Here is a 26,253-nt window from a genome sequence, read left to right as displayed (position 1 = left end):
AAAAAAAGATGTACCAGGGAGAATTCTGATGAGCACTTACAGAGAACCTTGATCAATCCCATGGTCCATCTGGGTCTGGGTCTCCCCATAGGGAAATGAGGGTAGGGAGCAGGTAAGACAGTGATCATAATATGCACATTACAGCTAGAACATCACAGAAAGTGAACTGCTTCGAAGTTTTGAGACCTCAGTCCCCCAGCTGTCCTCCCCAATATCCACCACTGTTACTGACTTCATCTTTTTTATTTTATTTTTAAAAAATATTTATTTATCTATTTGGCTGTGCCGGGTCTTAGTTGCGGCACGCGGGATCTAGTTCCCTGACTAGGGATTGAACCCGGGCCCCCTGCACTGGGAGCTCGGAGTCTTAATCACTGGACCATCAAGGAAGTCCCTGACTTCTTCATCTTTAAACACATATGGTGTGTGTACGCATACCCACCCACTCACACACACACACGGAGATGGAGCTATACTCCACATTCTGTTCTGTACTTTTTTCCCCCACTTAATGTATCTTATAGTTCATTTCAACAGTATATATAGATCCTACTCTCTCAAATGGTTTTATTACACGGCGGTTGCAGTTAACTTACATTAGTGCTTATTTATGGGCCAGGCACTATTCTGAGCACTTTATGTATATTAATTTATACGTATTAATTCATTTAAGCCTTGTGACACATGGATGGATATATCATAAATTATTTAACTAGCTCCCTACTGATGTAGTGGTAGAAATTTTGGTTTCTAGTCTTGCTGCAGCAGTGATAGCTTCCCCACAATGTCCCTCCATATTACTTATTTATTTCAGTTTTGTACATTTATTTTTTCTTCCAGTTTTATTAAGATATTAATTTTGCAGCAGTGACATATATATTATGTACATATAATATATATAATATATATATTTTTTATATATATATATATATATTTTTGGCTACACTGCGTGTCTTGCAGGACCTTAGTTCCCTCACTAGGGATCAAACCCGGGCCCCGGCAGTGAAAGCACCGAGTCCTAACCACTGGACAGCCAGGGAATTCCCTAAGTGATATCTTTAAAGAAATCTCTCAGTAGACATTTGGGAGTGAGTGTACTAGTAGGAAAACCCCACAAAGTGGAACTGCTGGGTTTGAGAGCCAGAGGGGACCCTAGAGCCAAATGGTCTATCCTGGTTGGAGCCCTGTTTCCTTCAACCCTGCAGCTCTGTCCCTGGCTGCCCCCATCCACACCACTACCCCTGCTCCCACATGGGCCGGGTGCTCTGCAGCCTTAAGGGCTACCGCATCAACCTGCAGATGCAGCTGGGTGGGCCTGAAGGCCCCGGATTTGGCTAACTAAGGTCCTCACCCAACCCGGACTCTGTACCTTCTTCCCTGTCCCCTGTTTTCAGTGTCTTCCCCACGCTATTAAATTTCATGCGGTGCAAAAAAAAAAAGGAACAGGTCTGATTGTTGGAAGTTCTTTTCATTCAGCTGAAATCTGCTGCTTCCTGGTAATTGCTATGCATTGGTGCGGACTCTGCCCATTATATTCCTTGCTTTGTGAAGCATTCATTTATTTGAAAACAGCTCTTATGCTTCTAGGAGTCTTCTATCTTCTGGGCTACATGGTCACGGCTTCCTTTTAGGGTAATTTTCCAGACACTATGCCATCCTAAGACTCTCCTCTGGACACAGTCTCACTTAAGTTCAACCAAAATGCTTGACCTTCTGTCATAAGAAGTTTGACAAACCAAAGGCTTACCTGTACTGTATTTTTTTTTTTTAAAACATCTTTATTGAAGTATAATTGCTTTACAATGGTGTGTTAGTTTCTGCTTTATAACCAAGTGAATCAGCTACACATATACACACCTGTACTGTATTTGTATCATGTGATTCTTAAATTCAAATACTGTTAAATGTTTATATTGCCAAGAAGGAAGGTTTCAAATCAATGAATAAGAAATAAGAAACTAGAAAGAGAAGACTAAATTAAACCCAAAGCAAGTAGAAGGAAAGAAATTACAAAGAGCAGAAGCCAATGAAATAGAAAACAGGAAAACAACAGAGAAAACGCAATGAAACCAAAGCTGTTCCTTTGAAACCAACAACAAATCTATATAACCGAGAAAAAAAGAGAAAACACACAAATTACCAATATTAGGAATGAAAGAAGGGATAAAACAACAGACCCTAATAAGAGAACACTGCAAACTTTATGGTCATAAATTCCACAACTTAAATGAAATGAAAAAATTCCATGAAAGACAGAAGTAACCAGAGCTCACTCAAGAAGAAACAGATAAACTGGATAGTCTTATATTTACTAAAGAAATGGAATTTACACTTAAAAAAAAGTGCTCATAGGGACTTCCGCTTCCGGAATATGGAGGAGATGTACCTTTCCCTCCTTCTCCTGCTAATAAGTACAATTAAAAACCCAGGGCATTATATATATAAAACAAACACTGAAGGTAGACAGAAGCAAGCAGACCAGCCAGGGACCTCAGGTCCCGAGGAATGACTTGTGATCATTCCCAGCGCTACCTTTTTGCCTCATATAGCCCAGATTTAGGGCTAGAGAAGCAGGCAACTCAGAAACACCAACAGGCGTAGCAAAAAGAAGTTTCAAGGAAAGTGGCTCTCTCTGGCCAGAAGACCAGGAACAGGTCACCTAGCAGTACAGAAGATTTTTAGACAATCACCACCCTGCTGCAGCCAACCCCACAGAAAACACTGTGGCCACCCCCACTTGCCCCAGCAAAGGCCCGGTGTCCCCAGCAGTCCCCCTAGGCTGCTGGTAATTAGGCAACCACTACATCCTTGGTGTTAGCGGAGGCCACTTGGGAAGCAGTAACAAAGCACCCTTGCCCCACCCTCCGTCCCCTCCCCTCCCTGGGTATCAACAGACCTGGGGTGGGGAACCTGGACCCCTACCCCACCTGGCAGTAACAAGTGTCCCCCCACCCCGACCCGAAATGTCCAGAGGACACCTGCTATAACAGGAGATTTAAATAAGGTTCTGAGTTTCATAACATATCCTCAAAATGTCTGGTTTCGTAAGAAAGCACTTGTTATACCAACAACCAGAAAATTCTAAGCTTGAATGAGAAAAAGCAATCATTCGAAGCCAACACTGAGATGACACAGATTTTAGAATTATCTGACAAAGACTTCATAAAATTAAAATTCATAAAATTCAAAGCAAACTTCATAAAAATACCTCAATAAAAATTATGAACATGCCTGAAATACATGAAAAAATAGAAACTCAGCAAAGACACAGAAGATACAAGAAGAACCAAATGGAAACTTTAGAGTTGAAAAAACAAAACAAACAAACAAACAAAATCCCCCAGGGGGTGGAAATCAGGGAAAAAATCCCCAAGCCTAAATGGAGGTGCTCTATAGCAGAATGGAAGGGAGAAAGGAAAGACTCAGTGAACTTAAAGATGGAACAGAAATTACCCCATCTAAACAAATGGAGAGGGACTTCCCTGGTGGTGCAGTGGTTAAGAATCCGCCTGCCAATGCAAGGGACACAGGTTCTAGCCCTGGTCTGGGAAGATGCCACATGCCGCGGAGCAACTAAGCCTGTGTGCAACAACTAACTACTGAGCCTGCGCTCTAGAGCCCGTGTGCCACAACTACTGAGCCCACATGCCACAACTACTGAAGCCCACGTGCCTAGAGCCCATGCTCCACAACAAGAGCAGCCACTGCAATGAGAAGCCCGCGCACCGCAATGAAGAGCAGCCCCTGCTCGCCGCAACTAGAGAAAGCCTGCGCGCAGCAATGAAGACCCAATGCAGCCAAAAATAAATAAATAAATTAATTAATTAAAAAAAAAGAATAAATAATCAAAAAAACCCAAAAACCAAAAAACACCAAAAAACCCAACCAATCAACCAAACAAAAAACTCCTGGGATGGAATTCACCTGACTCTGGAGACTACTCATGGAAAAACTTTTTTCTTAAAAAAAAAAAAAATCCCCCTGTGTCTTGGGCTTCCAATCCCTGTGAATGATCTTTGCTATACTCTGTCCAGATTGAAGACCATTCCTGTTAGCATCTCAGCCCCTACCCAAAAAGCAGTAAAGACTCTCTGTGTTTGGTCATCTGTTTAAAACACAGTTCAGAGATAGGTTGTTTTTAGACCTTTCTCTTTCCTTGGCACCTTTTCAATATCTATTTTATGAAACAACCTATAATGAATATTTCCATTAAAATTAGTATTTTAAGAATATATAATGCCATGAGAAAACACTGTGGTAAATAAGAAGTGGATATAAAACTGTGTATATAGAACCCAGTTTCTTAAAATAGGAAAGCCATCTATATGCTTGTGGGTATGGAAGAAAATATTCTGAAATAACACCACGATCTTAAACACTGTAATTAAAATCTCTCCACTTTAAAGAAAGTTTCCTGTTTGTCCAAGTTTACTAATCAGAAAACAACAAGTGTATTAAATGATGAAAACATGTCATTCTAAGTAAGGCTGATGTGAGCATAGAAGCCTCAGGAGAAAGTCTAATTGATGCTGTGGCCTCCGCAGCCTTCTCTGCTGCAAAGACCCCAGAGCCCGCCTGGAGCCCAGGTTACCTGGTTGTTGACGACCACGTGGACAGTGCCGTGAGTCGTGTAGGACGGCAGGTCACTCAGGTGGAAGGTCTCGTACACGATGCCCTGGCCGGCAAATGCAGCATCCCCGTGCAGAAGGATGGACATGACCTGCAGACATGCAAAGGAGACCCCAAATGTGACATGGTCCTGACCACCACGTCCACAAGGCACACTGGAGATTCAGTCACAATCCACTTTTCAAAAAACGATGTACTTTGAGATAATTTCGAACTTAGAAAGAAAATGGCAGGAAGGCACAGAGACCCCCAGGCGCCCCCCAGCACCCCCGTCCCCCCGAGGATGTGCTCCACGAGGGTGCCCTCCAGGTCTGCACACCAGCCACCCCGCCATCATCTGCTGCAGAGCCAATGCCCACCACCCCTGCACCCACCATGCAGGACCCTCTCATCAGGAAAGCAATGCTGGCCCAGACCCCACGTGGACGTGCTCTTAGGGCCACGCCTCTTTAGCATCTCGACCTGGAGCAGCCCATTGTGTCTCCCGCCTCCACGGCGCGGACAGGCCTTGGGCTCCGATGGTCCTGTGTGACCAGACTCAGGAACGGTGCATTCCATGCCAGGGGACGCCAGAGCTGGCCTACCCCACGTGGATGAAGTTGACTTGGATCACCTGGACCGGTAGCTGTCTGTTTCTCCCTTTTTTTCTGGGGGGTCACGCCGCGCGGCATGTGGGATCCTAGTTCCTCAACCAGGGATCGAACCTGCACCCCCTGCAGTGGAAGTGGAGTCTTAACCACTGGACCGCCAGGAAGTCCCTGTTTCTCCCTTTAAACTCACCATCTCTCCTCGGTAACGAGAACAGTGAGGAGAACTTCTGTATCTTGCTCCTTACCACACCTCCAGCCACCCAGCAGCCTGAGCGGCACCTCTGGGGTGCTGCCAGGTGTCACTCCTACCTTCATGCGCTGGCATTCCATAAGAGCTTTCTCTTCTCGACTTTTATTTATTTGTATTAATATGCACTCACGGATTCCTGTTTTATTCAACTGGCTGTAACTGACTAGTATATGTAGTTATTTGGACGCTCACACTGTCCCAAACTTGGCGTGGGGGTCCCGTGCCATCTGGACAGGCCCCATGGCTCATGGGGGCCTCCTTGCTTTCTGGCACAACAGAGATTTCAGCCCCCTGCTGCACTGTTCCTGCCCAGCCCTGGAATCAGACACTTCTCTGAGGAGCCTGGTTCCTTCGGTGGAGGACGGCCCTGAAGACTAATACTCGTGTGCTCATCACCACTAGAACAGCACCACTTCTAGGCTCTTTCCGCACAGAGCCAAAAACCAGATGTACAGGTGCACGTACACAGAGATTTCTAAATCTGTACACTGTACAACTACGATACCTCCAATTCCAATCCTTTTTCTGGGCCTTCCTCCTTCCGCATTTATAAACACCTCCTACACCGCGAGATGCTGTTCCCACTGTCCTCAATACGTTACCTGTTTGCTTGGTACAGCCCCACAGCCCTGCCACCCCTGCTCCTTGACGCCCTCTTGCTGTCTTTCCTCAGCTCCTGTCACCTCCCTGGTCCGCAGCGCCAGGAAGGAAAGGTCCACGTGCTCTTCAGGGACAAAAATCTAGATTTTTTTTTAGCAGAACCCCATGTGTCCTGCCCTGGGGGACACAGGGATGGTCTATGACAGCTGGAAGTGGACACAGTGTCGGGTTTGCGCAGGGACCTCCTCAGAGGACTGCAGCCTTGCCAGGGCCCAAACGACCAGCGGACGTGGCGCCTCTTCCTGCTCGCCAGGACGCGCGTTTCTCTGCAGAGCCTTCTCTGTACGGCCTCGGCCTTCTGCCGTCGGGCACCTCAGGGTCAGCCTCCCCTCTCCTCACGCTGTTTCTCTTGATCTTCTGGAGAAGCTGCACTGTGTCCCTTGCTAGGCTGCACTCGGTCCCTCGTGTTCCCTCAGCGCAGCGCTGCTTGCTCAAATCACACACCCTGGCGGCCCGATCTGGACCCAGGTAGGAGCGGGCCTCCATCTGTGGCAGGCTACCTGCGGCGCTAGGGAGCTGCTTTCCCACACGAATGCCCCAAGGGCCACATCAGCCCTGAGCCAAGCTGGGTCAGGCTCAGTCTTGCACCAGGTTATAGAACAACCTTGGCCACATTTATAGAAATTACATAGTTTTTTTTCTGAAACACTGAAGGTTATGTAACAAATACTCCAGCTCCCTAGATTCTGGGTTCAACAGAAATCAGATAATTGCCTAAGGGTTTGGGAGGAGTAGCAAGGAGAGCAGGTGTGAAGGACTAGTGGGGTCTGGACCCACCCGCTGAGCATGGGCAAGGGTGGGCTCAGATAGAGGGGCGGGGGCAGGGGCCTGGAGGGATGGGCCGTCCACGCCAGGCAGGGCACTCCCATGGACAGGGCACTCCCTCAGACAAGCGCCTGGTGACCACACAGGGCTAATCAGCCTCTCCTGGCCTCACAGGATGGATTGCTGTGATCATCTGAAGCATGTTAGATACCCTCCACCACTTTTCCCTAGTTATTTCATTCCTTTTCAGGATGTTTCCAGCATTCTAAGCAAGCGATGCTGGAGTGGCTTTTTGTCTGTTATTTATTTATTTATTTATTTATTTATAAAATTTATTTATTTTATTTATTTATTTTTGGCTGCACTGGGTCTTTGTTGCTGCGTGCGGGCTTTCTCTAGCTGCGGCGGGTGGGGGCTACTCTTTGTTGTGGTGCGCGGGCTTCTCATTGCGGTGGCTTCTCTTGTTGCAGAGCACGGGCTCTAGGCACGCGGGCTTCAGTAGTTGTGGCACGTGGGCTCAGCAGTTGTGACTCGTGGGCTCTAGAGCGCAGGCTCAATAGTTGTGGCGCACGGGCTTAGCTGCTCCGCGGCATGTGGGATCTTCCTGGACCAGAGATCGAACCCGTGTTCCCTGCATTGGCAGGCAGATTCTTAACCACTGAGCCACCAGGGAAGCCCTGTCTGTAATTTATGAATGTGGATGTCACAGAGTTTTCTGCAATCTTGTTCCCTTCCCTGGCCCCAAATGCCTGGGCAAGGGTCCCAGCCACAGACAGCGGAAATGCTGGAGGCACTGGTCACTGATGCTGGTTTCCTCCCTATCCGTCCCCAGCCACTGTGTCACTGGTGGTCTCGGGGGCTGCACAGGAAGCCACTTTCTACCCGCTTGGAGTTTCTGAGGCACCGTCCAGGCCCCCAAGCTCAGCGAAGTAACTCTCATGTCCCGACACCCTCCCCATGGGCCACACTCTTCGTGGTGCAGGAACCATTTCCTGTTCCCGACGCCACCTCTGGCCGGGATCCCGTTACCCTCTAACCATCCAAACACAGTACGAGTAGACTCACAGTGTTTTAAATTACAGAACCTAGTAAACTAATACTTGGTTCCACCTCTAAAAAGTCTGACCCCTCTCCAGGGCAACCCTGGGCCAGGCTGCCCCCGGCCCCAGCTCCTCCCTGCTCTGCCCACAGCACAACCCCACGTCCATCTTTGTCCTTCTTTCATCTCCAGAGAATGTCCTTTTCTTCCCATCTACCTAAATCCTGCTGTTTCTTTAATTAAATATGACAACTACCTGCTCTATCGATGAGAGGGTTTGACTGCCTTTCATTCCACTTCCTTCCACACCCATATACCTCTCTTCTGAAGTTCTTTACCAGTGAACCTGCAGCTTTACATCACATTGTGTATGTTCTGTTAGCTCCCTCACATATGACCCTGTTTCTAGGAAGAACAAGAGATGCTTGAGAGTAGGGTGGTGATGCTGACTTTGAACATGCCCCAGAATGCACACGCAGACACTACAAAAACTTGATTTTTCTTATTGCTTGGCTTTAAGGTTATCATTAAGTAATAAGAACTGTACAGTTTGTTACAGACAGACTTCTACTTTGAGATTAAACAAGGACAAACAGTTACAATCCACTGAGGATTTCTATACATAAGCAGGCTGGCCAACCAACATTAAACATTCAGCATCACACACCTGGAAAATGCCGGTACCAGGGCCCCCGGAACTCGAGCTGTTCTCCATCTCTAAACGGTGCCACCCTGACACAAACTCGACCACCTCTCCTCCCATCTGTCAGTTTTACAATTCCCCCTTTAGGCTCACCCACACCTTTTCCTTAAGACTCTCTCCTCCTGTTCAGTGACAAACCCGTTTTGTCCACCATGATATTGTGCAAGACTAGCTTCTCCACAGGTGTGGTGACAATGAAAGCAATCTACTCCCCACCTAGCTCTGGTGGTCACAACTTGGAAGGAAGCATTATCTGTAACTGGGATTAATTTATTAACACTATGGCTACTCTTTCAAGATCCATTCAGAATATTTTGTTAAATTCCAGAAACATGAGGTCTGGGACGTGCCTGAGGCTGTGAGCCGGTCCTGGAGCACCTGGCCTCAGGGCCACCCCTGGCCAGCCCCCGTGGCCTTACCTTCTTTCCCTCGGTGTCCCCGCAGTAAAACTGCTCAGCTTTAGTCTTGCCCATCACCACGGGATCGGCAGCCTCCAGGTGGGAAGGGTTCGCCACCAGCGACAGGGTGATGTTCCTGTCGGTCACACGGTTGATCCGCCGGTGATACATGCCCAGGTGGTACTTCACGTCTCCAGAACCCTGAAGGTACAAACAGTCAGTCTTTATCCTGGGCATGGAGATGCGTACTCTTCACGACAGCCCTGTCCTGTGTTATTTCTCCTCCCAGAACCCCCATCCCTGGAAGGATGGAAAGCCTTTCCCCAGAATGGCTCCACCTAGGGCACAGGGAGAAGGTCCCTCAACCAGAGGCGCATGTCCCAAACCCCAGCGGGGAGGACTGCAGGGGCTGCCAGGCCTCTGATCTCTCTTTTCTCCGGAAGGTCGGCCACCGGCCACCTCCTTTGCGAGTGGTATGGAAGATCCCAGGCCCAGGTCCTTCCGGAGAAGCAAGTGGAACCAGGGTCTGGTGTGGGTTGGAGCTATGCTAGTTTCTAAAAGAAATCAGGTGTCTCACCTCATCAGCTGCCTCCAGCTTTGAGTCGAACTGACAGAAAATCTGCTCCAGCTCCTTCCTGATGACGTTTGCAAGCACGTTCAGCCGCCCTCTGGTACACAGAGGAGCGAGCAGGGCCTGAGCTGTGTTCCGGGCAGCAGGCAATGCTGTTCTAGCCCCTTCCTCCCCCGATGGACAGGCAGTGCCTCGGTTTGCAGCCCGAGAGGAGCTGAGAGCAGAGCTGATGTGGGACACTCAGCCTCTGCTTGCCCGGCACCCAGGGCCAAGACGAGGTGGGAGGAAGAAAGGTAGAAAACGGAGAAACACTGCCGGCCTGCGGCGAACGCTCCACCCTCAGCCTCCGCTGCCGCCTCAAGCTGAGGTCTCCGCTCCACGTCACCGAGCAGCCTTCCCTCTAGGTTAACCTCCCTCAGTGGTGACCCCGACAAGGGCATGAGGCAAAGATGTCTGTCTAAAACCACTATGGCCTTGAGTGTGACAGTGGCTACCGAGGGAGGGGGATGCCGTGGCGACGGCTGTCCCGGGGCAGGGGTGCAAGTGCGCTCCAGGCGAGCCAGCCTCCTCGCTTGCCTAGTGCCCCACCCCGTGCTCCGGATGCATGAAGGGCGGCCAGGTACCTGTGCGGCATCCCCATGATCACATAGTCCACTCCGTTCTCACTTGACTTGTCAATGATGGTCTTGAGGGCAGGAATCAGCACCTCGCACCCTTCGAGACCAAAGCGCTTCTCAGATGACCACTTCCGCTGCAGGAACTCCTCAAACCTGGACAGGAACCAAGCCAAGTCACCAGGGCCAACCTTGCTCGCGTGGGGCTGTGGCCACACTCCAAACCCACCCACCCCTGTCAACAGGCTGTACCACACTGACGGGACCAGTGCAGCCCCGTACCTGGTGGAGCGCACGAGCCGGGCCAGCAGGGTCCGCTTCTCCTCGTTGGTGAACTGCAGGATCCCAGGCGTCTCGAATTTCTGCCGGATCCACTGGCACTGCTCCAGGTCATTGATGAACATGAACTCCACCCCAATGTGCTGGCAGTACGCCATCTGTTTTTCATGCACACACACACACACACACACACACACAAATGATCACGGGGATGTCCCCCCAGGTGTGTTGACTGCCTACTCAGCCAGAAGGCTGGCAGGAACAGGTGGCCTCCCTTTCAAATGCAACAGAGCCAGCTGTGACCTGGGGCACCAAGTCTGGGCCCACAACCTCCTCTCACTCCGAACCTGGCCATGAAATACGTCCTCCACAGAGTACAGAGCCCAATAGGCAGGGAGGGGACAGTGAGAACCACTAAGCCAAGACATGCTTCCTTCATGGCGGGAGGACAGAAGCACCAGCCCGGGGACGGGGAAGCTCCTGGGGAAGACAGGTTCTCTGACCTCAAGGTCAGACTGTGCCCAGCACCCTGAGAAAGAAAGGTCCTGTGCTGCCGGTGGATATCACAGCTCAGTGGTCACTTAAGTTTAGCAGGCTTGTATTTATTTATTTCTAAAATAAATTTATTTATTTATTGATTTATATTTGGCTGCGTTGGGTCTTCGTTGCTGCACGCGGGCTTTATCTAGTTGTGGCGAGCGGGGGCTACTCTTTGTTGTGGTGCGCGGGTTTCTCATTGTGGTGGCTTCTCTTGTTGTGGAGCACGGGCTCTAGGCACGCGGGCTCAGCAGTTGTGGCTCACGGGCTCTAGAGCGCAGGCTCAGTAGTTGTGGAGCACAGGCTTAGTTGCTCCACGGCATGTGGGATCTTCCCGGACCAGGGCTCGAACCCATGTCCCCTGCATTGGCAGGCGGATTCTTAACCACTGCTTTTAGGAATTTAAAAAGCAATGCCCTGGTGTGATAATAATTTGTTAAAATTAATTAATTTATATATATATATCTATATCTATATCTTTTGGCCACGCTGCACATCTTGTGGGATCTCAGTTCCCTGAGCAGGGATCAAACCCAGGCCATGGTAGTGATAGCACTGAATCCTAACCACTAGGCCACCAGGGAACTCCCGACAATAAGTTTTAGAGCCCACAAATGCCTTTCAACGTCTTCGCAGCAGCCATGCTGACCAAGCACTTAGAGGGCCGAGTTCTGCTTGGTGGTTCTGTCCGTGACCCCCTTTGGTTTTCACTACAGACATGGAAACTGGCTGGCACAGTGCAGGGTGAGGATGCACCTGGGATCCCAGTGGTGGGTCCAGATCTGACACCAGAGCAGGGGTGGGCACCTCTGCATGTTAATTCCATGATAATGAAACAAAGGGACATTTGCCTGAACTCAAAATAATGGCCGACCACAACGCGCTCGCTATCATCCTAGCCAAGAGGAGGAAAATCTTGCCTAGGGACAAAAAGAGGAAATGGAGCTGGGAAAGACCTTGGTGTTTAAGGTATTTTCATTAACTCCAAAACTATATTTCCCTGATGACACCTCACGTGATAAACTGGGAACTTTTAAACTGGATGCACAAGAAGCCCAGGGATGGGGGGTGCTGGCCTGCCTTCCCTGACTTCAGAGCCAGAGCGAGTCACCACTTCCACTGGAGCTGTACAGTGACAGTGCCCTGATCTACTGAGCCGCAGAAGAAAGTGTATTTCTACACAAACACATTTGAGAAAACATGGCCCAGCCACAGCGTCTGTTAACATGAACCTTGAACCTTCCTCCATCAGCTTAAAAAAGGGTGCATCTTCCCTGGGACCCAAGTCTGAGTTGTAAGCCTAGCAGAGAGGAGAAGAAGGGGTGGGGAAGAGGGCAGGGGGAGGGGAGAGGGGAGGGGAGGGGAAGAGAAAGAAGGGAAAGGGGGAGAGGAGGGGGAGGGAGGAAGTGGGGAGGAAAGAGGCGGGGAGGGGGAGGGGGCTCCCTCCTTTACCCGTGGAGGCAGGAGAACACGCCCGTGCTCCTTATGCCTGATGGGCAGTATGTCCATTACTGAACAATTAAAGGCTCAAAGGAAACTATTAGGTCAAAAACAGTATGTCTCCATTATTATCAGCATGAATTTAGCTATTAACTTGGACACATAGTTACTGGGCCCCTGGATCATATTTTGTTTTTCTTGTTCTTGGCTCAATCCCCAGGAGAAAAGGGCAGGGAGTTTTAGGTGCCGATTCTTAGCTTCTCTCTCTAGTGAGACGTTAGGAAGCCAAGGAATTGCACTCGCTCTAAATATTCAAAGAGCTGCAAGTTGATTATTATGTCACGGGACCAAGAACATACTTAAGTTCTGTCAGCTCACACAGCCGCCCAGTGCATGCACATGTCACGTGTAAACATACCCAACCCACCATCATTGGGTGAGTTTACACAAATATCTGTAAACAACAAGAAGGGGTATTCCAAACTGGGACAAGTCAGAATGGGAGGCTCTCTTGGAAGAGCCCTGGACGTGGGGCCCTCTGGGGACAGGGGGTGCTATGGCTGGGACCCCTGGAGTCCAGGTCCAAGTGCCCACAACAGCCCAACTCCTGGGTTCTGGCATTGGATGAAATGAGAGCCGTGCATGGCTCTCTGCCCCTTTCAAATGCTGGATCAGTACAACCTGGGGCTCGAGCAGTCTTTTGCAAACACAGCTGTGTATCCCTATCTCTGGGAGATTTGTAAAAATGCGCATTTCCAGGCTCCAAAACCAGAGCTGACTCAGTTGGTCGTAGGTGGGCCAGGAATCTCCCCAGGTGTTCCTATTCAAGCTGGCTTAGGAATGACACCCTTTATTTACCTAATGCTTTAGGACACATTTTTTAAAGTCGGAAGCAAAGTCTACATTTTGTTATGGTTGATTGTAAAAATAAAAAAACATGGATTTTCATCAACAAAATAGCAAAAAACAAAACAAAACAATTCCCTATCCCTTACATTAAAAAAATATATAGGATCAAGAGAAAAACAACCTAGTCTGGAGGCCTCCTGCCAACACAAGTTTTTAGCAAGTCCACTGGAGTTTTCTGGAAATGACTTGTGTTTTCTTACCTCCAGGCGTCGGATGATCTCCCGCAGTGGAAGGGCCGACTCCTGTCCACCGATGAACGTGGTCGTGGGCAGGTGGAAGACCTTGTCCAGGTCAGACTCGTCCAAGCCGTAGAACCCTACGGGGGTGAGGAGAGACGGGCACAGCCATACGGGGGCCACAGTTTAGGAAAAGGGGGAGGGACTCCCCAGGGGAGAGAAAAAAGAAGAACAAAATCATAAAAACCTCTGTTATGTACGAAAATAAATACTATATTACAGCCAGAAACACAAACTTTAGCAACAAACAGAAGCTGAGTATATTACTGGCATCACAGGTAAAGGAGAATAAATTCATATGATGCATATATTAGTCCAGTGCACCAATTATTTATAATTTAGAGAAAAATGTATTTCAAGGTCCCACAGACACAAAGCAATTTAGCTTTGAAAAGGCACTGGGTAAGTCAATCAGAAAGCAAATGAAAAATAGTTAAGGAGAGAATTCAAGTAGAAAATGAGGAACTGGACTAGACTAGGTCATATATGTCTTAATGGCGATGGCATTTGTATGTGGTGAGTGGAAGCTAGGAGACTGAGAAGTGAGGGACAGTCACCAAGAAGCCCAGTGGCCTGCGGGAGAGCTGCCAGGCAGCAGGACAGAGGCTTCCACAGCCACCTCTGATGAAGGACAGCGCCGTCTCCTGGAAGACCTCCAACTGCACATGAAGACCCATTCTCCAGACAGCGCTCGTAAGTCACAGATCTGATTATCGCTCTCCCCAGTCCAATACCGACACGTATTTACTGACTAATTGCTAAGGAACCGACTATCACTGACTCATCACTGCTATTTGCTGAGCACCACGTGCAAGGTGCCTCCTCATCTGAAAGCGTATTTCAAACTGACAAACATGTGATGGAGTGGAGGGGCTCTTTCCAGGGCATTATGCGCTTGTTTCATGTTGCAATAATTATCAAAGGGGAAGAGACTTGGAGGAAAACTGTCCAGTGACACTATAGGTTAGGCTCCCACCCACAAGATATTGGCTGGAGTGAGGCAAGGTGCAGGTCACAATCCCAGACGCCAGGATGAAATGTGAAACGAGCACCCCCAGTCTCTAACACCTGACTGTGCAAGATCAGACAGTCTCCCATTTCCTGGCCTAATTAAGTGTAAATAAGACAGAGGGCCCAGTAAGGGACCTAAGCAGTCACTTGCAAACACAGCTGTGTATCCAAATCTCTAGGGAATTTGGGAGAGTTGTAAAAATGCACATTTCCAGGCTCCAATGCCAGGACTTGACTCAGCTGGTCATGGATGGGCCATGAACATTCCCGGATGATCCTATTCAAGCTGGCTTGGGAACGACAGCTTTTATTTATCTAATGCTCTAGGACACTTTTCTTTTTTAAGTTTTAAAAGCAAATTCTATGTTTTTCAACCTTGTTTTGTTTTATTAAAACAAAAGCAACCTGGCTTTTTTTCACCTTGGGGTGGAGGCGGTGGTGATGGTAGAGTGGCTTGGTTAAGCTATGCACCCGTTTCCTGCTGTTATTCTATCAAGAATGAGGATGGGCCATCACGTGGGCTTGATAAAGCATGGCTCTGGCCCTTCACAGCCCAGCTCTCAGTGTTTATGGAGGAAAACCAGAGTTATTTGGGGGACACTTTTCCTAGCTCATGGGAACACTCAGCAGTGGGGGCTCAGGGAACGGGGGTATCCAAAGAGTGCACACTCTGTTGGGAACATTTTGAACATTTTGATTGTGGAGTTAACCAATGACCTGTGTGTCCCAGAGGAGAACGTGGGCTTGTAGTGACCTTTCAGCATGAAGAGCCCTCTGCCTCACCATATGTGTGATTTTTCATTTCCATCACCGTGAACTGATCATTCTTGGGCTCTGCTACTGAACTTCAAAACTGCTGGCCTTGCTTCTGAGTTCTTCAGTCATTGAGAACTTAAATCTACAGACGTCTGGGAAGGTAGTATAGACATATTCCTACCTATTCCCCCACCAAGTGCAACTTAAAACCCCAGATATCATATATAAAACAGATGTAAGATGACGCCAAAGGGTGGAGAAAAAAGCCAACCAGCCAAGGAGGTCCCTGGGTTTCCTTTTGGGCTCCCATATCCCAGACTTGGAGCAAAGAATGTGTAAATTTCTACAGGTGTAGACAGAAAAAGCCCCAACAAAAGCTGCTCTCTTTAAAGGACCAGGAGAAAGGCAGCCTCGCAGGACAGAAAACTTTTAGACTGTAACTGCTCTGCTCCACCCAAACATACAGAACACACTGCAGCTCCATCAACACCCTTGCCAGGCTGCAGTGCACTCTGACCTCTGACCCCACCCAGAGGTTTCAGAAAAGGCCCAAGAGGAAGCCCAAACTTTCATTTCCTCTGGGAGGTAATGCACTAGCCCACTCCCCCACCCTAATGTCAACAGAGACTTTGGGGCCCAGAATGTCCATCTCCACTGGGGAGTAACTAGGTGGGCCCCTCCCTACCAGAGCAGTGTTCAGAGGAGCCTTGCTATAACAAAGATTTAAACAAGATCCCATCTCATAATACCCAAAATGTCCTGGTTTCAATATAAAAAAAAAAAAAAAAGAAAAATCACTTATAACAAGAACCAGGAATATGTCAGATTGAACGAGAAAAGATAATCAATAGACACTAACACCAAAATGACACAGATGTTAGAATTATCTGACTAAGATTCTCAAGAAGCCATTATCAAATAATTTCAGTGAGCAATTAAAACATGAGAGACATGAAAAAAAAAAATTAAGTCTCAGCAAAGACATAGAAAGTCTCTGCAAAAAATTAAGATACAAAGAAGCACCAAATGGGAAATTTTGAAACTGCAAAATATAATAACCCAAATTAAAACTTAGTAAATGGGCTCAATGGCATTATCAGAGGACAGAGGATCAGTGAACTTAAAGGGAGAACAACAGAAATAAACCAACCTGAAGAATACAGAGAAAACAGATTGGGGGGAAAAAAAAGGGAAGAAAGTCCTGGGGACATGTGATGCTGTAACAAAAGATTTCAGTTGTTCTGATGAATCCTGGAAGGAGAAGAGAAAGCGGGAGGCTGAAAACTTCCCAAATATGGCAAAAGACTTACCCCACAGACTCAAGAAGCTCAGTGAACTCACAGAATAAAGCCAAAGAAATCCATGTCAAAATATGTTACAATTAAACTTCTGAATTTAAAGACAAATTTAAAGACAAAGAAAAAATCTTGAAAGCAGCCAGAATATAGTGACACTTTGCCTAGAGGGCAAAACAACTCAAATAACAGTGGATTTCTCAACAGAGGACAAAACAACTCAAATAATAGTGGATTTCTCAATAGAAGCCATGGAGACCAGAAGTAGCACCACACTTACCAAGAGCTGAAAGAAAAGAATTGTTTCCCCATAATCCTATATACAGTGATAATATCCTATAGGAATGAAGGAGAAATCAAAACATTTTCAGATGAAGAGAACTAAAAGAATCTGTCATCCTAAATGAATGGCTAAAAGAAGTTGTAAACAGAAAGGAAATGATATCAGAAGGAATCAGACAGGAAGAAGGAAGAAAGAACATGGAACTAAAAAATACAGGTAAATAAAAGACTTTTCCTTCTCCTCGTGGGTCTTCTAAATTATGTTTGATGATTGAAGCAAAATTTGTAATATTATCTGATGCAGTTCTAAACATATGTAGAGGAAATATTTAAGATAATTATATATTTTACATGGAGAGAATGAAGGGATGTAAAGGGAGGTAAGTACACTTCACTTGAACTGGTAAAATGATGACACCATTAGATTGTGATAAGTTATGTAGTGATATAACACCTAAACAGCCACTAAAAAGGCTAAAAACCACTAAAAACACAAAGAGATATGATAAAAGACTATATATAAATAAAAATGGAATTTTTAAAGTATAGGTTTAAAAACCTATAGGAAGTCAGGATAAAAAAAGCAGAGAAATGAATAGGGACAAACAAAATGAAGGATAAAATGGTAGACTTAAGCCCTAACATATCAATAGTTACATTAAATATAAATGGTCTACTTAAATGACAGAGACTGATGGAGTGGATTAAAAAAACAGGACCCAACTATATGCTTGACTTCAAATACAGTGATTTAGGCAGATTGAAAGCAAAAGGATGGAAGAAGATATGTCATGTAAAACATGTCCAACAAAAGCAGGAGTAGCTATATTATCATCAGATAAAGTATACATTAGAGCAAGGAAAATTACTAGAGACAGAGAGGGACATTGTATGATAAAAAGATCAAGCCACCCAGAAGACATAGCAATCCTAAGTGTGTGTGCACCAAACAACAGAGATGCAAAATATGTGAAAAAAAAAACCCCTGAGGACTGAAAAGAGACAAATCCACAGTTTGTCTGGAGATTTCAAAGCCCTTCACTCCATAATCGATTAAAAAAGTAGATAGAAAGTTGCCAAAGATATAGAAAGACTCTACAACTGACAGGATCTAATGGACATTTATAGAACACTTCACCAAACAACAGCAGAGTATGCATTCTTTCCAAATGTCCATGGAACACATGCCAATTCAGACAATATAGTGGGCCATAAAAACACCTCAACAAATTTAGCAGAACTGAGGGACTTCCCTGGTGGTCCAGTGGTTAAGCATCTGCCTTCCAATTCAGGGGATGCAGGTTCGATCCCCGGTCGGGGAACCAGGATCCCACATGCCACGGGGCAACTAAGCCCGCGCGCCACAACTAGAGAGAAGCCAGTGCGATGCAACTGGAGAAGCCCACGTGCTGTAACAAAAGATCCTGCATGCTGCGACTAAGGCTCGACGAAGCCAAAAACAAAAAAATTTAGCAGAACTGAAATTATGTGGAGTACATTCTCCAACAACAATGGAATCAAACTAGAGAATCAATAAGAGAAAGATAAAAGGAAAATCTCCAAACTCTTGGAAACTAAACAACACCTTCTAAATAATCCATGAGTCAAAGAAGAAATATTAAGGGGTATCAAAAAATACACTGAACTGAATGGAAATGAAAATACAACATGTCAAAGTTTGTAGAACAGCTAAAGCAGTTCTGAGAGGGGAATTTACAGCAGTAAATGCAAACATTAGAGAAGAGGAAAAGGCTCTAATCAGTAATCTATAAGATCTTACCACAAGAGCCTAGAAAAAGAAGGAAAAAAAAAAAAACAATACAAAGAAAGCAGAAGTACGGAAATAAAGATAAGAGCAGAAATCAATGAAATTGAAAACAGCAAAACAGAAAAATCAATGAAACAGCTGGTTCTTTGGAAAGATCAGTAACACTGACAAACTTCTAACAGGACTAACAAAGAAAAAGAGAAGACACAAATTACCAATATCAGGAATAAAAGGGGATATCAATACAGATCCTGCAGATATCAAAAAGATACTAAGGGAATACTATGAACAACATACACTTGACAACTCACATGTAAACAAACCATTCCTAGAACAACACAAACTGCTGTTACCCACCCACTATGAAACAGATAATCTGAATAGCTCTAACTTTTAAAGAAATTGAATTCATAAATAAAAAGCTTCTGAAAAAGAAATCCAAACCCAGATGGTTTTGCTGGGGAATTCTACTGGATGTTTAAAGAAGAATTAACACCAACTCTACACAATCTCTTTCAAGAATTAGAGTAGGAAGAAAACTTCTCAGCTTATTTTACAAAGCTAGAATTACCCTGATACCAAGAGCAGACAAAGACAGTCAGAAAAAAAAAAAATTACAGACCAATATTCCCTACAAATACAGACGCAAATACATATATATAGATGCAGCAATATGCAAAAACAATTATATACCATGACCAATTGAGGTTTATTCCAGCAGTACATGAAGTTTGGTTTAATATTTGAAAATCAATCGATGTAATCCAACATTGATCAGGAACAAAGCAAGGATGTTCATTCTTATGCCTCTTAGTCAACATGGTACTGGAAGGTCCAACCAGGGCAATTGGGCAAGAAAAGGAAATAAAAGGCAAACAGATTGGAAACGAAGAAATAATTGTTCCTATTTTCAAGTGAGATGATTGTCTACCCAAAAAATTCTGAAGAATCTACTAAAAAAAAAAAGTCCTAGAATAAATGAGCTCAGCAAGGTCACAGGACACAACATAAAAACAATCAATTGTACTTCTAGATATTAGTAATGAATAGATGGACACTAAATTTTTTTTTAAAAAGGAAGTACTGACATGTAAATCTAACAGAACATGTACAGAATTTGTATGCTGAAAACTACAAAAAGCTGATGAAAGAAATCAAAGATCTAAATAAGTGAGACATACTATGTTCATGGATTGAAGGGCAACATAGTAAAGATGTCAATTCTCCTTAAATTGATCTATAGGTTTAACACAATTCCTACCAAAATGTCAGCAAGAGTTTCTGTAAATGTAGACAAGCTTATTCTAAAATTTACATGGAAAGAGATAGGCCCTAGAACAGCCAAGGCAATTCTGGAAAAGGAAAATAAAAGTTCAGCAGCTACAGTAATCAAGACAGTGTGGTACTGGTGGAGAGACACACCTATTAAAAGAATAGAGAACCCGGAAACAGACCCACTGAATAAGGCCAACTGATTTTTGATAAAAGTGTATAAAATCAATTCAATGATAAGAAAGACAAACTTTTCAGTTAATGGTGCTGGAGCGATTGACATCCACAGGCCCAAAATAAACAAACCTTGATCTAAACTTCATATCCTATACAGAAATGAACTCAAAATGGATCATAGATTTAAATGTTAAATGCAAAACTATAAAACCTTTAGAAAAATACAGAGGAGAAAATCTTCAGGATCTAGAGCTAAGAAAAGAGTTCTTAAACTTGATACCAAAAATACGATCTTATGGATCATGGGAAAATTGATACACTGGACTATAGAGTTTAAAACTTTTGCTCTGTAAAAGACTCTATTAGCCAAAGAACAGAAACAACATAAAGGTCCTTCAATGAGTAAATGGTTAAAACAATTCTGGGACATCTATGGAGAGGAATGCTACTCAGCAATTAAGAAGGAAAAAACTAGTGTTAGAAAATCATGTTGACTGAAAAATGCCAATTCCAAAATGTTACATACTGTGATTTGTAAAACATTCTTGAAATGACAACATTATAGAAATGCAGCACAGAACAGTGGTTGCCAGGGGTCAAACATGGGGGTGGGGTAGAAGGGGAGTAAGTGTGGCTACAGAGGGGCAGCAGGAATGACCGCTGGAGTGATGTAGACTCTGTGGCTTGACTGCTGTCAGTGTTGGTATCCTGGTGTGATGTACTATGGTTTACAAGATGGTACCACTGAGGGAACTGGCTGAAAGGCATATGAGAATGTCTCCGTTATTTTTCATAACTGCATACAATTATTTCAAAATGAAAAGTTTAATCAAAATTAGAGTCTCACAGACATTATAAGATGGAGGAAAAAGAGAACTTCTGAGTGACACCAGGCATGGAAGGAAGACTGGCCACTGGGGTGAGTGACAGCAGGCAGATGACCCCCGGCTCCCCACTCTGGATTCTTCAAAGGTGCTCTGCCCAGAACCAAGGGTCATTAAGGATTCCTTACTTCATTAAGTAACTTTTTATCAGTACTTCAGTTGTCCTTCAAACATGGGAGGATCAAAAGGGAAAAAATGCCCAGGAAGCAGAATCTGAAAGAATCCAGAGTCCAGTCAAAGGCACAGTGCAGGACGTGGAGGAAAGGACGTGCCAACATGCAGCATGTAGTGCGGCCTCGGGTCCCCGCTGGCTACAGCAGGAGCTAGAGACAGCCTACGCTGAAGACGGAAGCCCGGCGAAGCGACGGTGAGACACACGTGGAGGTGAAAATGCTCTTCAGAACACAAATGGACAGAAGCTAATATGACATGGTGAGTAGCTCTACCTGTTGGATAACAGCCAAATGACAGGAAAAACATATCTCAAGACAATTAACAAACTTCAAAACACTCGACAGAGTTGTGTCAACTTTCCCCAAATTGCATGCTGGGGAAAGATGCACATCCTGTTCAAATGAACTCCTCAGCTCCAGAAAAGTGAAAGGCTCGTTATTTTCATACCTCCTACTGTTAGCATTCGAAGTCGTTCCTTGAAAACTGCAAGATCTGAGAGGCAGAGTGGGATAGCATGGGTGAGCGCGGAGGGAAAAAGACAGGTGAGAGTTAGTTTAAAAAAACCCAAAACACCCAAAACCCTACACCATTACTGCAGGAACAGGTAGCACAAACACTGTCACACAGACATAGACACTGAAGGAGAACAAGGGAGGGGGGATAGGTGGTCTGAGAGCTACTTTGATAAACATGGAAACGGTTCATGAACAGCTGGAATAAGGTGAATCTGAAGGAGGGAAAGGCAGCTCCCTGAGACTGAGAAGCCACCGTGTGGCGGCAGCTGAGACTTCCTCACTTCCCCACCCTGAACAAGTGGCCGACACAGAGCTCTCCAGGGAAGTCAAATCCACCCAGTCCAGACTGCTTTGGGATGAAAAAACTGGGGAAAAGAAAATGAAAAAGCCTAATTATTGAGCCCCATTCCTCAGAACTGGAGCATCAGGCAGCAGACTAGACCCAAAACCTCAAGCTCCTGCTGGACTCTAAAGAGTAGAAGGTAGGTCCTCGGTCTCCCGTCTCGAGAAGGTAGAACCAGGATGGAGGAACTCATCTGCTGAGGACACAGGCCGAGAGCCACACACGTGCACAGGTGCACACACTCCTGCCCCACACCTGGAAGCTTGCCTGGCGCTAGTGAAAATCAAGATGTTGATCTGGACACACAGAATACCTCCTGACGCTGGTTCCCTGGGAGGGTGGGCCTGAGGACTGAGGGGTCAGAGCATGGTCACTGGCACTGTGGCTGCTCCCTGCCCTGGGAGTAGAGAGGAAGGCCAGCCAATGCATCCTTGGACGCTGATGGCAAGAGCTCTGACTCAGAGAGGATGGAGACGCCTGCTCTGAGCGGGTAAAGCTCTCCTCCTCGCCCTCGAGGACGGCAGCACCTACCAAAGACCTCAGAGCAAGGGGCTCTCAAGACAATGGAACGTCCAGGTCCTGCACAAAAGCATGGATGCTTTGCTTAAGCCAAGGATGAAGACTCTTCATTTTTTTCCTTCAATCCTCATAATCAAGACATAGGACCACGCCAAGGAGCCATAAGCGTTGCCTGTGGGACTATCTCCCCACCTCTCCCGCCACCTCCCCACGCGCCGCTGGCCTCAAAGGGAACTGCAAATGTGCGTGTGTTAAAAAAAATCTAGGGACTTCCCTGGTGGCGCAGTGGTTAAGAATCCGCCTGCCAATGCACAGGACACGTTCGAGCCCTGGTCTGGGAAGATCCCACATGCCGCAGAGCAACTAAGCCCGTGTGCCACGACTACTGAGCCTGCGCTCTAGAGCCCGCGAGCCACAACTACTGAGCCCACGTGCCACAACTACTGAAGCCCACGCGCCTAGAGCCCGTGCTCCGCAACAAGAGAAGCCACCACAATGAGAAGCCCGTGCACCGCAACGAAGAGTAGCCCACACGCAGCAACAAAGACCCAATGCAGCCAAAAAATAATAAAATTAAAAAAAAAAAAATCTAAAGGCAATATGGTAAAATGTTTACATTTGTTCACTCTGGGTACTGGATATGTGGATGCTTTTATTTTTATCTGCACTTTTTGGATATTTTTAAAATAAAATACGAAGAAAAGACACAAACCAAAGGAGAGTGGAAAGAGAATAGATATTTTGGTTGTCATTTACAGAAAGCACAAGGGATTCCCAGCACCTGAGCACTTTAAAACATTTTTAAAAATTACTTCTTGATGAGCACAAGATGCTCTGCTGGAGAGACAGAGAACGGCTGAGATTTGGCCGTGTTGTTTCTAAGCGAAGCATAGCCGGCAAGAAGCAAGGATGTGCCTTGGTCTGCCAGTTCCTGGGCATCCAGGAGGGAGGAAATCCCTGCAGGGGGATGTACCCACAATGACCTTAGCTTGGCCTGCCCTCCTGAGTCACTTGGGGAACCTGATCCCAACTCTTCACTCAGTGGTCTGGTGGCACCACACACTCCACACAGCAGCCAATAAATGCTAAGTAAACTGCTCTCTATTGTTCTGAAATTATGAAAGCAGATTAAAATTCAACTCTATTTTTAGCTCATTCTTCCCAGCCATCAAGGGGGCAAAACTCAACCAGAAAGAACGTTCTGGAAGGTCAGAAGGGTGGGAAGACTTCATGTCCTGCTGTGCTGGACATGAAGTAGCTAAAATGTTGCCATAATTTGGACTTTTGAATTGCCCTTTTAACTATTTAACTCAAGTTCATTTCCTAAGTTTGACAATTTGCAAACACTAATGGTAAACAGAAGTTTCACACCTTCCTCTCTTTTATTTATAGAATTTGTTTTGAGTTCTCCTTTAATTATGTTTAAATCTCACATTTAAGTAAATTTCAATCATTTTTGTCACTGTGAATAGTTATACTATAGAATTTATACAGAAACCACAGACGATGGCATTTTTAAGCTGGAATCTAACTCAAATGCTGCACTTGGAAGAGGAGAGGAAACTGAGGGCAAGAGCTGATGAGAACTTTCTCCACGTCCCCACCCAGCCAAGGGCAGCTCTGCTGAGGTCAGAAACAAGACTGCCCCACGCCCCGTCCTCACCCCAGCGAAGCAAGGACTGGATGCCAGCGCAGGACTGCAGCCTGGAGGGGAAAGAGCACACAGGCTGTCTGGAGTTGATTTGTTTCTACTGAAGGTGGCAACAACCCACAACCCCGACCCCAAGGGACTCGCTGTCAAAAGCTGCACGCTGACCTTTCTTTAGGGCCAACCAGGAGAGGCCTCGCTAGGAAACCTGATCCCATCTGGAGACTTCCTGCCTCTCCCTAGGGAGGAATGTGGAATGTGTGCCCAGGCATCTCAGGTTGGAGCTCAACTCTCCTCCACCCGACGTGTGGTCGACGGCACAGCCTGGCATAAATCAAGATGCGCTTCTGGGGGCCACCTGGAACCTGGCTCCTAACATAACACATGCTGGGAAAAGGCCCCCCTTTCCTAAGCAGTCACTGCACAATTCTAGAACATAACCCACACCTAACTGAGAAACTGTTCTAACATTAATTTTTAAATTTTAATCAAAATAATCAATAACCCCACCATCTCAATGATATTTCTGTTGCATTCACAGTACGTTCTGTGTGCACGTGTCTCATGGTGACCCTGACATGCTGGGACCATCCAGGAGCTGGAGCATGTTGGCCAAGTCTGCTGTCTACCTGTTAACACTCTCTCTACCTGTCACTGCAGGGGCCATGAGTATTTCTAGGATGTTAGCATAGGGAACCTAGGCCAGCGTTTCCCAACCTTCTCAGAATTGGTCAGAAAAGGGCAAGAACTCAGTGGAAACTCTTCATATTTTCCACCTTATTAAAAAAATTTTGAGAGGACATCAGCCCCGCTCGCCCTGCAGACCTGCACTGGCTAGCGCTGCCCTTGGGAACGGCTTCCTGACTTCACCCAAGGCTCGCAGCTGCTCCTCCCCTCCGTGTGCTGCTCCAGCAACAGCACAATGCTCAAATACATGGGGGGTGATCACCGCCTGGGCCTCGGTTTCCCCACAAGAGGATGGAGAAATTGTGCTGCATCCACCGGGAGAAAGGAAGGGCAGCTCAGAGGTGTCATGAGTGGGACGCAAGCTTGGGGAAGGCTTCTGTGCAACAGAGGACACCGCTGCAGTCACTCACTTACCCCAGACCAACACGTGGGCCACGCTGACCACCCCCCCCCCCCACTTTGGCAGGTCCCTGCACCGGAGCTACCCTGCTTCCTCATCACTCAGGTTGCACCCCAGTCCTTACTACTACCAACTCCTGTGGGACCGACTCTGGGTTATTTGCTCCATTTCTTGGTTTCTAAATATATATCTTTACCAGAGAGACCAGCAGCTACTTATCTCAAAAGATGGTTAATAATCACAGTAGCTCACACCTTCATGGAGCTTAGTAAGCTCCAGGCACTATTCTAAGGAGTTTATTTACTTCTGAAACAACCTAACAGATGAGAAGACAGAGACAGAGGCACACAGCTAGCCCTGGCAGAGCCGGGCTTCCACATAGGGAGCTGGCTCGAACCCAGGCCCTGAGGTTCGGATAAGATGGTGGGCAGGAAAGTGCTCTAGGGACTGTCCAGTGTCCCTGAACAGAGCAGTCACGTTGGACCAGCTGTTTTCATGAAGACCTACATACATCAAGGGTGAGATAATTCAAGACTAACTTTCCTACGCTAATCCCATTGATCATGACCTTTATGTCACACTATTTTGAATTCTCAGGATGCAGTGCCCTTTTCTCCTGCACAGGAGGGGGCTGCCGCCCAGCTCTCTCCTGGTGTTTCTGAAGGGCTCACAGCTGGAGGATGCCCAGTCTTCCTCAAATGAGCGCAGGAAGTTCTGGGCCACCTCTGTGTGTCTCTGGCTTATGACCCTCGTCATGCTGACGCAGAACCTCACAGAGGCACACTCGGGGCACTATTCCAGAGTTGGATGTAAGGCAAGGCCGAGATGGCCAAGAAAGAACTAGAAAGAACGACAGAGGTCCTGCCTCTGCCCCTGCCCCTGATGAGAGCTGTGAACCGAGG

General features: G+C 46.4%; 1 protein-coding gene across 5 annotated transcripts in view; it reads right to left on the bottom strand.

The window, feature by feature from the left end:
- The window catches only part of OGDH (oxoglutarate dehydrogenase), a 75,811-nt gene that overhangs the window by 16,499 nt on the left and 33,059 nt on the right, over positions 1-26,253 (bottom strand). For 3 of the 5 annotated variants that reach the window (XM_059934255.1, XM_059934254.1, XM_059934257.1), the window contains exons 5-11: positions 21,687-21,731; positions 13,585-13,700; positions 10,502-10,656; positions 10,229-10,375; positions 9,612-9,702; positions 9,056-9,235; positions 4,592-4,720 (exon numbers count right to left, since the gene is read on the bottom strand). In XM_059934255.1, the coding sequence (XP_059790238.1) occupies positions 4,592-4,720; positions 9,056-9,235; positions 9,612-9,702; positions 10,229-10,375; positions 10,502-10,656; positions 13,585-13,700; positions 21,687-21,731 (863 nt within the window). The remainder of the gene's footprint in view (positions 1-4,591; positions 4,721-9,055; positions 9,236-9,611; positions 9,703-10,228; positions 10,376-10,501; positions 10,657-13,584; positions 13,701-21,686; positions 21,732-26,253) is intronic. The other 2 variants (XM_059934256.1, XM_059934258.1) reach the window with 2 other exon arrangements.

Source organism: Balaenoptera ricei, chromosome 9, assembly GCF_028023285.1.
Source record: "Balaenoptera ricei isolate mBalRic1 chromosome 9, mBalRic1.hap2, whole genome shotgun sequence".
Classification (NCBI taxonomy): Eukaryota; Metazoa; Chordata; class Mammalia; order Artiodactyla; family Balaenopteridae; genus Balaenoptera; species Balaenoptera ricei.
Note: the sequence above shows the minus strand (reverse complement) of the source record. Positions and strands in the feature narration are given on the sequence as shown.